This window comes from Canis aureus, chromosome 12 (genome assembly GCF_053574225.1).
Source record: "Canis aureus isolate CA01 chromosome 12, VMU_Caureus_v.1.0, whole genome shotgun sequence".
Taxonomy (NCBI): Eukaryota; Metazoa; Chordata; class Mammalia; order Carnivora; family Canidae; genus Canis; species Canis aureus.
In genome coordinates this window covers 15381242-15396761 of record NC_135622.1, presented here as the reverse complement: position 1 = coordinate 15396761, position 15520 = coordinate 15381242, and the positions used below count along the sequence as shown (strand labels likewise).

Here is a 15520-nt window from a genome sequence, read left to right as displayed (position 1 = left end):
AATGAAAGAAAAAGAGGCAATACATGAAGCCATGTGAAACAATAAAACCATATGATGCTATATGAAGAAATAAAAGTGGTAAACACAAATATATAGATACATATAAAAGTCAGTAATATAGTATTTCTGGTTTATAACTCCCCTTTCTTTTCCGATGAGATTTCAAAGATAAATACGTAGGGGTGTCTGGGTTCATTAAGTGTCCAACTCTTGATTTTGGCTCAGGTCATGAGATTGAGCCCCATTTCGGGCTCCATGCTGGGAGTGGAGTCTGCCTGGTATTCTCTCTCTCCCTCCCTCTGCCCCCCTCCCACTCACATGCACAAATGCTAAAAAACAAACAAAAAAACACAAAATAACAAAAACAAACCACAAAACCAAAAAGCAATCTATGTTAATGGGTACAGGAAGTCTAAAGATATTATCTGTGACTATAACAATTAAAAGGATCAGAGGCAGGGGCACATGGGTGGCTCAGTTGGTTAAGTGTCTACCTTGGGCTCAGGTCATGATCCTGAGGTCCTGGGACTGAGCCCCACATCAGGCTCCCTGCTCAGTGGGGAGTCTTTTTCTCCTCTTTTTGCCCCTCCCCCTGCTTGTGCTCTCTCAAATAAATAAAATCTTAAAAGATAAATAAAAGGGTAAGAGGCAGAGTGATACAGAAGTAGGAGTTTTTGTATATTACTGAAACTTGGTATCATATGATATTAGGTTGTTATACATGTAAGATGTTAATTATAATTCCCAAGGTAAGCACTAAGAAAATAACTAAAAAATATAAAGGAAAGGAAATGAGACAGGAATCAAAATGGTTCATTATAGGAAATCTGTTAAATACAAAGGAAGGCAGTAATAGAGGAACTGAAAAGGAAAAAATTTAAGTAGGACATTAACAAATGGCAAAATTGCCAGTTCTTTTCTATCAGTAATTACTTTAAATGTAAGTATATTAAACTCTCCAGTTAAAAGGTTGAGATGGCAAAATGGATTAAAAAAAACCATGATCCACCTACATGTTGTCTAAAAAAGACTTCATTCATTCACTCACTCACTCATTCATTCATTCATTCACTCATTTTAAAAGCTAAGGCAAAGATTTTTAAAGATTTATTTGTTTTAGAAGGGAGGGGAGGGTCAGAGGGAGAGAGAGAATTCAAACTCTCCACTGAGTGCAGAGCCTGACACAGGGCTCGACCTCACATGATCCTGAGATCATGTGAGCCAAAATCAAGAGTTGCTCAGCCGACTGAGCCACTCAGGTGCCCCAACTAAGGCAAACGTAATAAGATCATACAGACACCTGCATTGAGGCTGTTTTCTTATACAGGTGACCCTTGAACAACACAGGATAAAAGGATGCTGACACCTGAAGGTAGCAAAAAATCATGTTATATAAGTGGATATTTCACAGCTATATTGTTCACATCCATGCTGTTCAAGGCTCAGCTATAATTTAAAATGACACAAAGACATGTGGTGGGATTGATGCCTGAGCCCATTTCAATTAGATTCAGTATCATATTCTTAAGAATAGGATTTGTATTGCTGCCAACTGAGTTCCTTTCATCAGAAGGGGTCAGATATATGTGTTATTCTGGTAATATCCTACAATTCCAAGCTATTACTTCTGGAACCTGTAGTCAGGACCTTTGGGTGAGAAAGAAATCCACACTCAGGAAAGGCTGACCCCCAATCCTGTCTTTATCACAAAGTCCATTTTGTCTTTATTACAAACCCATCCTGGCAAATGTCAGTATGTGACAGCCTGCATTGAGAATGTTATTGGTGCCATACCATTTTTACCAGATGTTATTAATGGAATGAAATCATTCGGCTCTGGCCCCCTCCATAGCACCCACCAGAGAAGGACAGGGTCCTCAATCAACAGGGTCCTCTTCCTTCAAGTGAAGATGTACCACCCAAACTGTCATCCCCTTGCTGTCCCACATTACCATTTCCATTTTGAAAAAGACTCACTTTGGATCCAAAGACATAGTGTTTGAAAGTAAAAGAATGGGAAAGATATCCCATGCAAATAATAGAAATGAGAAGAAAGCTTGAGTGGCTCTACTAATATCAGACAAAAAGAGACTTTGTGTTAAAACTCATTACAAGAGATAAAGGGGATTATTTATTGATAAGAGGGTCAACCCATGAAGAAGATATAACAATTATGAACATATACCTATAATAGAACTTCAAAATATATGAAGCAAAAATGAACAGAACTTGAATGGAGAAATAGTTCCTCATTAATAGCTGCAGACTTCAATATATCACTTTCAATATGATAGAATAACTAGATAAAAGGAAGGAAACAGAGGACTTGATAATGCTATAAATCAACTAGACCTAGTAGACATGCCAGAACGCTCCAAAAAAAAGCACAATCCTCTCAAGGGCATCTGAAAATTCTCCACGAGAATCACATGCTAGACTATAAAACAAGTCATAATAAATTTAAAAGGACCGAAATAAAACAAAGTTTATTCTTTGACCACAGTGGACTGAAACTAGAAATCAATAACAGAAAGAAATTTAGAAAATAAGCAAAAATGTGGTAATTCAAACAGTCAAACTATTAATGGTCAAAAAAGAAATTGCAAGGGAAATTAGAAAAAGCTTTGAGATGAATGAAAAAGAAAACAAAACATACCAAAACATTGGAATGCAGTGAAGGCAGAATTTAGGGGAAAAAAATTTATATCCGCAAAAGCAGTGCTCAGAGGAAATTCATAGTTGTAAACACCTATATATTAAAAAAAAAAAAAAACATATAATTTTTTCTTCCAAGTTTTTATTTAAATTCCGGTTAGTTAATATTAGTTTCAGGTGTAGGATTTAGTGATTCATCACTTACACAGAATAATAATTTCAAATCAGTAATTGAACTTTAAACTGTAAAGAATTAGAAAAAAAAAAAGGCAAACTAAACCCAAAGCAAGTGGAAGTAAATCATAAAGATTACAGTGTAGATAAATAAAATATTAACTAAAAAAAAAGAGAAGGATAAATTCTTATAAACATACCAACTATACAAACTGACTTAAAGAAGAAACAAAATCTGAGTAGACATACAACAAAGATTGAATCAGCAATAAATGTTCCCCCAAAGAAAACCACATGACTAGTGGCTTCACTGATGAATTCTACCAAACATTTAAAGAAAGTTTCAATCATTAACACCAATTCTTCTCAAACTCATCCATAAAACAGAAGATGAGAGACAGTGTCCTAACTCATTCTATTAAGTATTACCTGATAACAAAGGCAGACAAAGGTATCTCAAAAAAACTATAGAACAATATCCCTTAGAAATAGAGATGCAAAAGTCCTCTTCAAAATTTTAGCAAAATGAATCCAGTGGCATATGACAAGAATTATATATTAAGACAAAGGAATATTTAAGGATTTATCTTAGGAATGCAAGGTCGGTTCAATGTGACTATCAATATACACCATATTAACAGAATAAAAGGAAAAAAGAAAAGACTCAGGTGATCATCCCAGTAGATGCTGATGCATCTGGCGAAAACCACAATGCTTTTATGGTAAAATACTCATCAAAAAAGAAAAAAAGGAAACTTCTTTAACATGATAAAAGTCATATGAAAACCCAAAGCTAACATCATTCTCAAAGACGAAAGACTAAATGCTTTCCTTCTAAGATCATGAACAAGACAATGATGTCCACTTTTGCCACTTTTATTTGACACTAACATCTGGAAATTCTAGCCAGATCAATTAGGCAAGCAAAATAAATAAAAGGCACATAAGTTGAAAAGGAGGAATTAAGACTATCTCAAGCCATAGATGACATGATCTTAGACGTAGAAAATCCTAAAGAATCCACAAGAGGGGCAGATAGGTGGCTCAATGGTTTAGCGCTGCCTTCAGCCCAGGGCATGATCCTGGAGACCCAGGATCGAGTTCCATGTCGGGTTCCCTGCATGGAGCCTGCTTCTCCCTCTGCCTGTGTCTCTGCCTCTCTCTCTCTCTCTCTCTGTCTCTCTTGAATAAATAAATAAAATCTTTAAAAAAAAAAAAGAATCCACAAGAAAACTGTTAACAAATGAATTCAGCAAAGTCATAGAGTATAAAAACAACATGCAAAAATCAATTATGTATCTATACACTAGCAATAAATAATGCAAACATGAAATTAAGAAAACAATTATACTTAAAATCGCATCAAAAAGAAAAACTTACTAAAATTTATATGGAATTTCAAGGGACTCTGAATAGCCAAAATAGTCTTGAAAAAGAAAAAAAAAGTTGGAGGTCCTACACTTTCTGATTTCAAAATTTATTATAAAAATACAATAAACAAAAAATAGTGTGGTATGGCATAAAGAAAGACATAGGACCAACAAAATAGAATAGAGAGTCCAGAAATAAACCCATCACACATATGGTCAAATGATTTTGGATAAGGATGCCAAGACCATTCAATGGGTGAAAGACTGTCTTTTTTTTCAACAAATGGTGCTGGGACATCTAGATATACACATGCAGAAGAATGAGTTGAAGTCTTACTTTACACCATGTACAAAAAATTACCTCAAAATGCATTAAAAATCTAAACGAGAGACCTAAAACCATAAAACTCTTAGAAGAAAACAGGAGAAAACCTTAATGACATTGTATTTGGCAATGATTTTCTGGATATGACACCAAAAGCAAAAATTGACAAATTGGATTATCCTAAATTAAAAATGCCTGTGCATCCAAAAACAATTATCAATGGAGTGAAAAGGCAACCCACAGAATAGAAATAAAATTGCAAATGAGGTTTAAGAGGTTAATATCCAGAATACATAAAGAAATCCTACAACTCAACAACAAACTTGATTAAAAAACAGGCAAAGGACCTGAAAAGATATTTGTCCAGAGATGATATACAAATAACTAATGAACACATAAAGATGTCAACATCACTAATCATTAGGGAACTGCAAATCAAAACACAATGACATACCACTTCACACCCATTAGGATGACTACTATAAAAAACAAAACAAGTGTTGGCAAAGATGTGGAGAAACCAGAACCCTTATGCACTGTTAGTGGGATTGTAAAATGGTGTCGCTGCTGGGAAAAATAGTATGGTAGCTCTTCAAATAATTAAAAACAGAATTATCATATGATTCAGCCATTCCACTTCTGGCAATATACCCCCCCCCAACTGAAAACTGGCTCTTGAATAGATATTTGCACACCCATATCCACAGCAACATTATTCACAACAGTCAAAAGATGGAGTAACCAAGTGCCTACAGACAGATGAATGGATAAGCAAAATGTGCTATACACATACAATGGAACATCATTCATTCTTAAAAAAATAAAATCCTGTTACATGCTACAATATGGATGAAGCTTGAGGATGTTTTGCTAAATGAAATCAGCCTATTACCAAAGGACAAATAATGTCCGATTCTGCGAGTAGTCAAACTCATAGAGATAGAAAGTAGAATGGTAGCTGCCAGGGTTGAGCATAAGGCAGAATGAGGAGTTGTTTGAATGGGTACAGAGCTTCAGTTCTGCAAGATGAAAGGAGTTCTGGAGATGGAGAATGGTGATGTTTGCACAATGATGTGAATGTACCTAGTACCACTAAGCTGCACACTTAAAAATGGATAAGATGATACATTTTGTAATATGTATTTTACCAAAATTAAGACTAAAAAAAGAGAACAAGAAAATCAGATAAAAAATTTAACCAAGAGAGTGAGAGACTCATACATTGAAAACTACAAAAAAATTGCTGGAAGAAATTAAAAATATAAATAAATTGAAATAGATACTGTATTCACAGATGAGAAGACTTAATATTAAGATGGCAATAAACTCCAAACCAATCTAGATTAATGCAATTAATATAAAAATCCCCATGACCTTGAAATAGAAAGAAAAGCTGATCCTAAAATTCACATGAAAATACAAGGAGGCGGGGCAGCCCGGGTGGCTCAGCGGTTTAGCGCCGCCTATCAGCCCAGGGCCTGATCCTGGAGACCCAGGATCAAGTCCCATGTCAGGCTCCATGCATGGAGCCTGCTTCTCCCTCTGCTTTTCTTTCTTTCTTTCTTTCTTTCTCTCTCTCTCTCTCTCTCTGTGTCTCTCATGAATAAATAAAATCTTAAAAAAAAAAAGAAAATACAAGGAGGCTGTATAGCCAAGTAGTCTTGAAAAAGAACAAAACTGGAAATTCACATTTCTCAATTTAAAAACTTACTACAAAGCTACAGTAATCAAAAGCAGTGCAGCAATGGAATAGAGATAAGTATATAGATCAAAGGAATACAATTGAGGGCCCAGAAATAAACCTTCATATCTATCATCAGCTGATTTTTGACAAGAGTGCCAAGACCATACAATGGGGAAAGAATAGTCTCTTTAACTACTGGTGCTAGACAACTGGCTATCTATGGGGAAAAGAATGATATTTGACCCATACCTCATTATCATACACAAAACTTAGCCCAAAAAAATCAAATATGCAACTGAAAGAGCCAACAAGTATAAAATACTTAAAAGAAAACACAGAGATAAGTCTTCAAGACTTTGAATTTGGCAATGGTTTCTTAGATATGACAACAAAAGCATAAGCAACAAAAGCAAAAATAAGACTTCATCAAAAGTAAACTGTTGTGCATCAAAGGACAGTAACAAGTGAGTGAAAAGATAACCCAGAGAGTGGGAGCAAATATTTGCAAATTATATATATAGAATATATAAAGAATTCTTGCAATACAAAAACAAAGAGATAAACAATTACCAGTGGGCAAAGACCTGAATAGACATTTCTCCAAAGAACATATACATATGGCCAACAAGTGCATGAGAAGATGCTTAATGTCATTAGTCATTAGGAAAGGGAAAGGCAAATCAAACCCACAATCAAAATGACAATTAGTATGAGATATCACTTCACAACTATTAGTATGGCAAAAAAAAAAAAACAAAAAAAACCCCACAAAACAAGGTAAATAAAAAGTGCTGGCAAATGTGGAGAAATCGGAACCCTCAGACATTGCTCTTGGGAGCAGAAAATGGTATATCCTCTCTGGAAAAGAGTTTGGTAATTACCCAATAAACTAAACACAGAATTACGATATGACCTAGTATTTCCATTCCTGAGTATATAACCCAAAAGAACTGTACATAGCTGTTTAAATAGAAACTTATATACAAATGTTCATTACTGCTTTATACAGCGGCCAAAAGATGGAAACCTAAATGTCCATGAACAGATGAATGGATAAAAAAAATGTAGTATATACACACAATGAAATATCATTCAGAAAAAAAACAATAAATTACTGATACATGATAGGACGTGTATGAATCTCAAAAATATGTTCAAGTGATAGAAGTCTGACATATGGGGCATCTGGGTGGCTCAGTGGTTGAGTGTCTGCCCTTGGCTCAGGTCGTGATCCTGGGCTCCTTGGATTGAATCCCACATCAGGCTCCCCACAGGGAGCCTGCTTCTCCCTCTGCCTATGTCTCTGCCTCTTTGTCTCTCATGAATAAATAGAATCTTAAAAAAAAAAAAGGTCATCTATTGTATGATTCCATTTATATGAAATACACAGAATAGGCAACAGAGGGTGACTGCTGGAGTGATGAAAAAGTACACAAACCAGATAGTGGTGATGATATAAAACACTGTGAGTACACTCAGTGCCATGGAATCGTACACTTTAAAATGGTTAAAATTGTAAACTTTATGTAAAGTGTGTTTCACCACACACACAAAAACCCTCTACCAAGATCTTTTGTCCTTATCTTCTCTATAGAACAAAAAGCCTTCATCTGTTTCATCCTCAATTCTTCACCTACCTTAAAGAGTCATACCGTACTATTTCTACATGTAATCACTATCATTTAATACCTACCAAAACCTCAATTATGAGAAATATTTATGGCAAACTGCCTGAAGGTCTTGTGCCTCCTTTCCTCTACACAAGTGTTCTCTAAGTTTTTTTTAATCATGCAGTTCTATTTTTTAATCATGCAGTTCTATTGATAAAGTATTTCTAAGCACAAATTAAAGTAGATATTTATTTATAAGTTAAAAAATTATGACTATACTACTTATAAAACATGCACAGAAATATAATTTTTTAAAAAAATATAAATTTTAAAAGGTTGAGAAAAATAAAAACAAGTCTAGTATTTTTCTTTCAATATCTTTCTATACTCAATGATCCCATTTCTCAAGCATCCCTCTTTGGAGAGCACTCCTCTAGATACCCTCAATTTTATTCTTGGGTTAAAGTAATAGTCCGTACTTGCTGACCCCCTGAAATCTGGCTTTACCGAACTCCCTAACCTAAGGTCCTATTAACCTTATGGGTGTTGTTACTGAATCTCTTTTAAGGATGCTGTTGGTGTGTGTTACATACACTGTGGTACCTTCTTTACGAGGACAGATGAGAGAAATTTCTCTTAGGTCTTAGTATCAGAAATACCTATAATGCTTTTGAAAATTTAGTGTGTTTTTATATTACAGACTTGTGTAATTGATCACAAAATTTTAGCATCACCAACTGCTAGAAAACTGCGAAATTCATGACTCACTTCTAGCAACTGTATCCACAGGTATATTGATCTCCCCTCTGGCTTCACCTTGTCTTCTTATCAATCACAATCCTTCATTTATTTATTTTTAAAGATCATGTTGTAGCTCATTCCTCCCTGGATTTAGTTTAATTTTCTGTCATTCTAATTCTTCATTTACTCAAAAAAATCATTATTGTATTACTTATATATGTGTGTGTGTGTATCTGTGTATTTTTTTTAAACACCTAAAAGTTTCTTGAAAGACAGGGAGGAACGAATAAACCATAAAGCCCCAAACAAAAAAAGCCAGGCACTATTGTTCAGAATGGAGGTCATCCTAAAATGGAAGCTCCCCTGTGCCAGGGGTATACTTTGCAGATTCTGAAGCATTTAGCGGCAAAGCCCTTCATTCAATTACCATTCAAAGGGTAATTCATAACTGAGTGTTGAAAAGAATGACAACTCACAATAGCACTGTACTACACTTTCTCACTCTTTTCCAGCTGGTAAGAAATGTGATAGTGAGGAAAGGGCAATTGGCTTTTTTTTTTTCAACTGTGTGCAAAGCTTAACTAAAAAGTCCATGAAAAAGGCAGTCACATTGCCAGATGGAATTTGTAGCCATGTACCTGGATGTGTTTCCTTCTGGTGTGCTCAGAAGTCATTTGGGGATGATTCATATTCAATGCTTTCTTGTTCTTCTTGCTCCGCCTCTCAAGGTATCTCCTCTGATGGTCAGTGATGCTGCTGTATAACTTAATTTGCCTGGGTGACAGACAAACTCTCTCATGGCCAAAAGCTTGGATCAGTCGGGCAGTGTCAATGGTGGAGATGGAGCTACTCCTCTCCTGCAAGGTCACCTCTCTATCTGTTTGGGTCAATATATCTGATTCCACAGGAGAAGTGGTGGTGGAAAGGAGGTTGGTGGCAGTATCTGTGAGCAGCTCACTCTCCTCTGAGGGTCTAGAATCTGAAGAAGTGTTGTTTCTGTAGTGAAAATCTGGCTGTTTTCTCAGGATATACTTATCAAACTTAATCTGTTCAATTTTAATCTGATTGGATTTTCCAGCTTGATGAGTAGAAAGCATCTTACTTTTTTTAAGCTCTCCTGCGTTTTTATGAAATTTCTCTAGGCTTTTATACCGCTTCTTTTTCTGAAGCTTGTTTTTCTGCTGTTGCTGTCTACCACTCCATTCCTTAACATCTCTTTCTCCTCTGCTATCATCTTGTGTGCTTTCAGAGGTCCGGAGAGAATATGTGATGGGATTCTGAAGAAGTTTAGCCAAACGATCCAGTCGATCCACCAAGGAAAGTTCTTTCCTATCACCAAACTGGGGAGGCCTCTGTTGCCTCTGTCGCTCCTGATACCTGTTCCAGAGTTCATTCAAACTCACTGTGTGCTGAGCTGTTGGCTCTGGGGTGACCTTATGATCCCTTTTTTGATCATTAAGTTGTTTGTCACTCTTTGGATTATCTCTAGTCCGACTTTTAGCAGTATGCATCACATCGTTTTCCAAGTTTACATTGATACTGAGGCTCTCTATTCTGGTATAATCTGTCTTTGTCTTTTCCACATTTTGACGAGGGGAAGGAAGACTGGTGTGTTCTCTCTGTTTGTCTGGATGATGCTGAAAGAAATCCTTCAGAGAATGCCTCATGAAAACACTCCTCCCTAAGGATTCATGGCAAAAATCTTGATCACTTGGTAGGTGCACAGGATGATGAAAGTAAAACTTGGCTGACCTGAAGACAGAATGGGTAGTATTTTCAAATTCTGAATGACATCTGGACTCTGAAAAGGAGAAAAAAAAGATTTTGAAAGACTTTCAAAATATTTGCGTTCCCTTTAGAAATGGTATTCACACTTAATTCTTGAGATAAAGATACCTAAGGAAAGGGCAGTTTTATGTAAGGTTTCAGAAAATGCCCTGCCTGCACAAAGGATTCTAGCTAGCCATGTGCCTATGGGCCAGATTGGCACAATAAAACTTCAAGGGACTAAGGGTAAAAAGACTTGGATTCTAGGTTAGGTTCTGCCAGAGGCTGGCTGTTTGACCTTAGGAAGGCACTTTAGTTCTCTGGATTATAACAGCAACTGCTATGTATTCACTGTCTGCTACATGTGGAGTGTTATAATAAATGCTATATCTCTTTTTTCCTTTTAATTCAATCTTGTTGATAAAACTAAGAGATAGGTATTGTTAATCTTATTTTCAGTTAAGAAACCTGAGACTTCATTTTCATCATTAGTAATTAAACAGGTAGGATTTAAATAACATTCTAATATGTCTTAGAGGCTTTTAAAATTCCTTTCTCTGATCCATCTTCACATTTTTCCAATTTTTCTTATTGTGGTAAAATACATCTAACATAAAATTTACCATCTTCAGTTTTTGAAAGTCATTATTCTATATCAAGACAGGTATTTTTAGATGTAAGAACATCTTTCAATTATAAACCCTGACTGTACACACTAATATACACATCTGTGGAGTAGAAACAAAGACATAAATGTGCAACAAAGTAACACTTTTGACTATGGGATCCTTTTTGCCCACACTACAGATTACTGGCAATCAGAATGTTCATTAAATACTGAGAACCCCTAAGACAATTTGCCTAGACTACAGTAAGATACATGGATCTGCTTTTATATCTAAAATATAAAAAGACTCTCAAACCTCCCAAAAAACCAAAATCCAGGACCAAATGGCTTCACAGGTAAATCCTACTAAACATTTGAAGAATCAATACAAAATCTTCTCAAAGTCCTCCAAAAACTATAAGAGGAGGGAACATTTCCAAACTCATTTTATGAGGCCAGCATTGCCCTGACCTCAGACAAGGACACTACAAGAAAAGAAAATTACAAGCCAATATCCCTAATGAACATAGGAGCAAAAATCCTCAACAAAATATTAGCAAACCAAATTCAACAATATATAAAAAGGATTATACATCATGATCAAGTGGGATTTATTCCAGGGATTTAAGGATGGTTCAACATCCACAAATCAATGTGATACATCAAATTAACAAAATGAAGGATAAAAACCATAAATTATCTCAACAGATGCAGGAAACGTATTTGAGAAAATTCAACAACCATTCATCACAAAAACTCTCAATAAAATATAAAGGAATGTACCTCAATATAATGCAGGTCATATATGACAAGACCATTGCTGACATCACACTCAATGGTAAAAACCTAAAGCTTTTCCTTCAAGATCAGGAACAAGACAAGGATGCCTATTGTTGCCACTTTTATTCAATATACTACTGGAAGTACTGGCCAGAGTAATTACGCAAGAAAAAAGGGGAAAAAGGCATCCATTCCTATCCTCTTCTGATCTGTTCTTCAAATAATAATCTTTAAAAATGTAAATTGACCTATCATTTTCTATTTAACAACTTTCTCTTACTCTTATTCCAATCATGCTGGCCTTTCCCCTCGTTTCATTAAGTAGCATAAGGATGGGAAAGCATTAGGCAAAAAACTGAATGTAAACATTCAGTTTGGGTGACTATACAATTTACAAAGTAAAGGCAGTAGGTAAAATAAGGTAGGAAAGGTTACTTGGAACCAACTGAACAGGAAGCCTAGAAATGTATCCACCCATATATGGTTAACTGATCTTCAACAAGAGTGCTCAGAATACCCAGAGGGAAAAGAACAGGCTCTTGAACAAATGATGTTAGAAAACTAGATATCCACATGCAAAAGAATAAAATAGACTCTCACTTTACACAAAATCAACTCAAAATGGATTATAGACTTAAATGTAAGGCCTGAAACTATAAAACTCCTAGAAGAAAATAAAGGGGAAAAAGCTGTATGACACTGATCTTGGGAATGATTTCATGGATATGATCCCAAAAACACAGGCAACAAAAACAAGTGGGACTACCTCAAATTAAAAAGCTTCTATACAGCAAAGGAAACAACAAAGTGAAAAGGCAATGTATGGAATGAGAGAAAATATGTGCATACTATATATCTGATAAGAGGTTAATGCCCAGAATATATAAAGAATTCATATAACTTAAGAGTAAAGAACTTGAACAGACATAAAAATGGCCAATAGGTAGATCCAGGAAGAAAGAATGAATGGTAGGTGGATATTTGGGGACACATTACATGGGGCTTGGAACACTAGGCTAAGGACTTTAAATTTACTTACTACTGGAAATTAAGAGTCACCATACCATATTGAGCAGAGGAGTTACATGATTATGGCTGTATTTCTGGAAGGATACTACAGCAATTGGATACAAGAAAATTTCAAAGGGCTAGCTACAATATATTAAAAAATAAAGCAAAAGTATGGGGTGTCTGGGTGGTTCAGTTGGTTAAGTGATCAACTTTTTATTTCAGCTCAGGTAGTGATCTAAGGTTGTAAGGTCCAGCCCAGCAGTGGGCTTGTACTCAGCATGGACTCGACTTGAGATTCTCCCTCTCCATTTGTCCCTCCCCCCAGCTCACGTTCATACTCTTACTCTCTCTCTCAAGTAATAAATAAATCTTTAAGAAAAAAGCAAAAGTAAAAGAATGAGGAAACAGATAACATGACTGTAAAATATATTTGTTTTCCAACATCAGTATTTTTAATCAACACAGTCCCATTGACTTGGGACTGAAGTAAACTATATAGTAAAGAGTAGAAAATAAGCAAGTTGAGTGCATGGAGTATAACGGGCTCAATGAACAATGAAAGTAGATAATCCTATCACATGGCAGTTATTTTTTTTTCTTTTGGTCAAGCTCCACGCCACGCTTAAACTCATGTGATTCACAACCCTGCGATCAAGACCCGAGCTGAGATCAAGAGTCAGATGCTTAACTGACTGAAACACCCAGGCACCCCTCATGGCACTTCTTTAAGAGTAAAAATAAAAAAAAAATAATAAAAAAAAAGGGTAAAGGTCAAATCATTATCTACTTCTGATAATGCGTTAGTTTAATACATTACTGGCAACTGTGATCCCTTTTCTCAATATCAGAGGATTTACAAAATTCTCTCCAAATATATCAAAGTATATTAAAAATGATTTACTACTTTTTAAAAATTAAAGTTAAACATATTCATTGTAAAATATTGAAATGATGCAGAGAATTTAAGGTGAAAAAGGGCTCTCAGGCCTACTTTCCACTGGCCGGTTCTGTATATCCATTTAGATAAAATGCTGCCAAGTAATACACAATATTCCCACCATTTGCTTCAACGTGGATGGAACTGGAGGGCATTATGCTGAGTGAAATAAGTCAATCGGAGAAGGACAAACATTATATGCTCTCATTCATTTGGGGAATATAAATAATAGTGAAAGGGAATAGAAGGGAAGGGAGAAGAAATGGGTAGGAAATATCAGAAAGGGAGACAGAACATAAAGACTCCTAACTCTGGAAAATGAACTAGGGGTGGTGGAAGGGGAGGAGGGCAGGGGGTGGGGGAGAATGGGTGACGGGCACTGAGGGGGGCACTTGATGGGATGAGCACTGGGCGTTATTCTGTATGTTGGCAAATTGAACACCAATAAGAAATAAATTTATTAAAAAAAAGTAATACACAATATCTGTTCAATGAAAAAATATTTTATGTATATGCAAGTATTTTATATTAACTGATTTGACATACCATAATTTAACTAGATATTTAGGTTGTTTCCAATTGTTTATTCCCCTGAAAAATGCTGCAGTGAGTATCCTCGTGTATGTGTGTGTGATTTTGTATGTTTGATACAACTTTATGTGTAGAACTCCTGCAAGTGGAAATGCTGGGGAAAGGAAACATTTATTTCAGTTTTAGTAAGTGTTGAGAGTTTAGATAAAGTGGTCCTATATAATATTTCTGCCTCAGCATCCATTTTCTGTGGGCAATGGCCTGCAGGGGCTTTAAACTAATGCTAGTCCCTCCCTTGAATGCTAGTCCCTCCCTTGTTGTTTGTAGAGAACAAACCTGTAGGGTCATAAGTAAATTTAGTTCCTTCTATGATTTCCCAAAAGTTTCCCCCACCTTCCAGGTCCTTTCCCATGTGCATGCCTCCTTAGGGTAAAAACCCTGCCCAGCTTATTAAAATACCGTTATTTCTGATTTTGAATTGACCAGTCCAACCTTAGTCTGGGAACCCCAAACTACTCCACCTGTAGACTCCAATAAAGGCATCGCATATCCCAGGTCCTACCATTCTCACTGCCTGCATCTTGCCTTGACCTTCCTGTGTGGCCCCTCAAAGCATGCCATGTACCTCCTCTAGGACTCGTGAGTAATAAACTTCTCTATTTCAATTTCCATGTGCTCTTTTGTTGAGCCACTGGACATCCCAGAGCTCTACTTAACAAATGTTAATTTAATAAAGTCACAACGGTTAAATATTGCCAAACTGCCCTCCTCCTCAAAAAATTTGCCATAAATTTGCACTTCTAAGAGTAGTATTATGAAAATGTCTATACATTTCCCCATACGCCAACAGGACTCTTTATCAGCATCAAATTTATTCATCTGTGCTATTCTAAAGGGCTTTTAAAAATCTGTCATTTAGTGTATTTCTTCAATTATTAAAAAGGCTAATAAGTATTATTTCATATCTTTAATGGCTATTTGTATTTATTTTACCATAAAATTCCTTCTCATGTTCTTTATTTTTATTTAGACTATCTTTGACTTAAAAAAATTCTTTGTATATTAAGAAAACTAGCCCCCTTTTCTCAATATCACACTTGATGTTAGCCAAAAGGCCGAGAAGTGATCCCTTTTCTCAATATCAGTCTAAAATTGTTTTCCTACTTTCCATTTATAAATTGATTTTGCATATGATATTTTTCTACCATGCAGAAACTTAAATTTAAAAATGTAGACCAATTTATCAAATCTTTGCCTTTATGACTTTTAGATTTTGTCACCTCACCTTATTAAGTAATAATAATCCATACCTTCATCTAGAACTTTTA

At 35.6% G+C, this 15520-nt stretch overlaps 1 protein-coding gene across 1 annotated transcript in view; it reads right to left on the bottom strand.

Moving 5' to 3' along the window:
* Nucleotides 1–15520, bottom strand: part of ALMS1 (ALMS1 centrosome and basal body associated protein) — a 216461-nt gene that overhangs the window by 30705 nt on the left and 170236 nt on the right. The window contains exon 18 of the mRNA XM_077842914.1: nt 9198–10360. Within this exon, the coding sequence (XP_077699040.1) occupies nt 9198–10360 (1163 nt within the window). The remainder of the gene's footprint in view (nt 1–9197; nt 10361–15520) is intronic.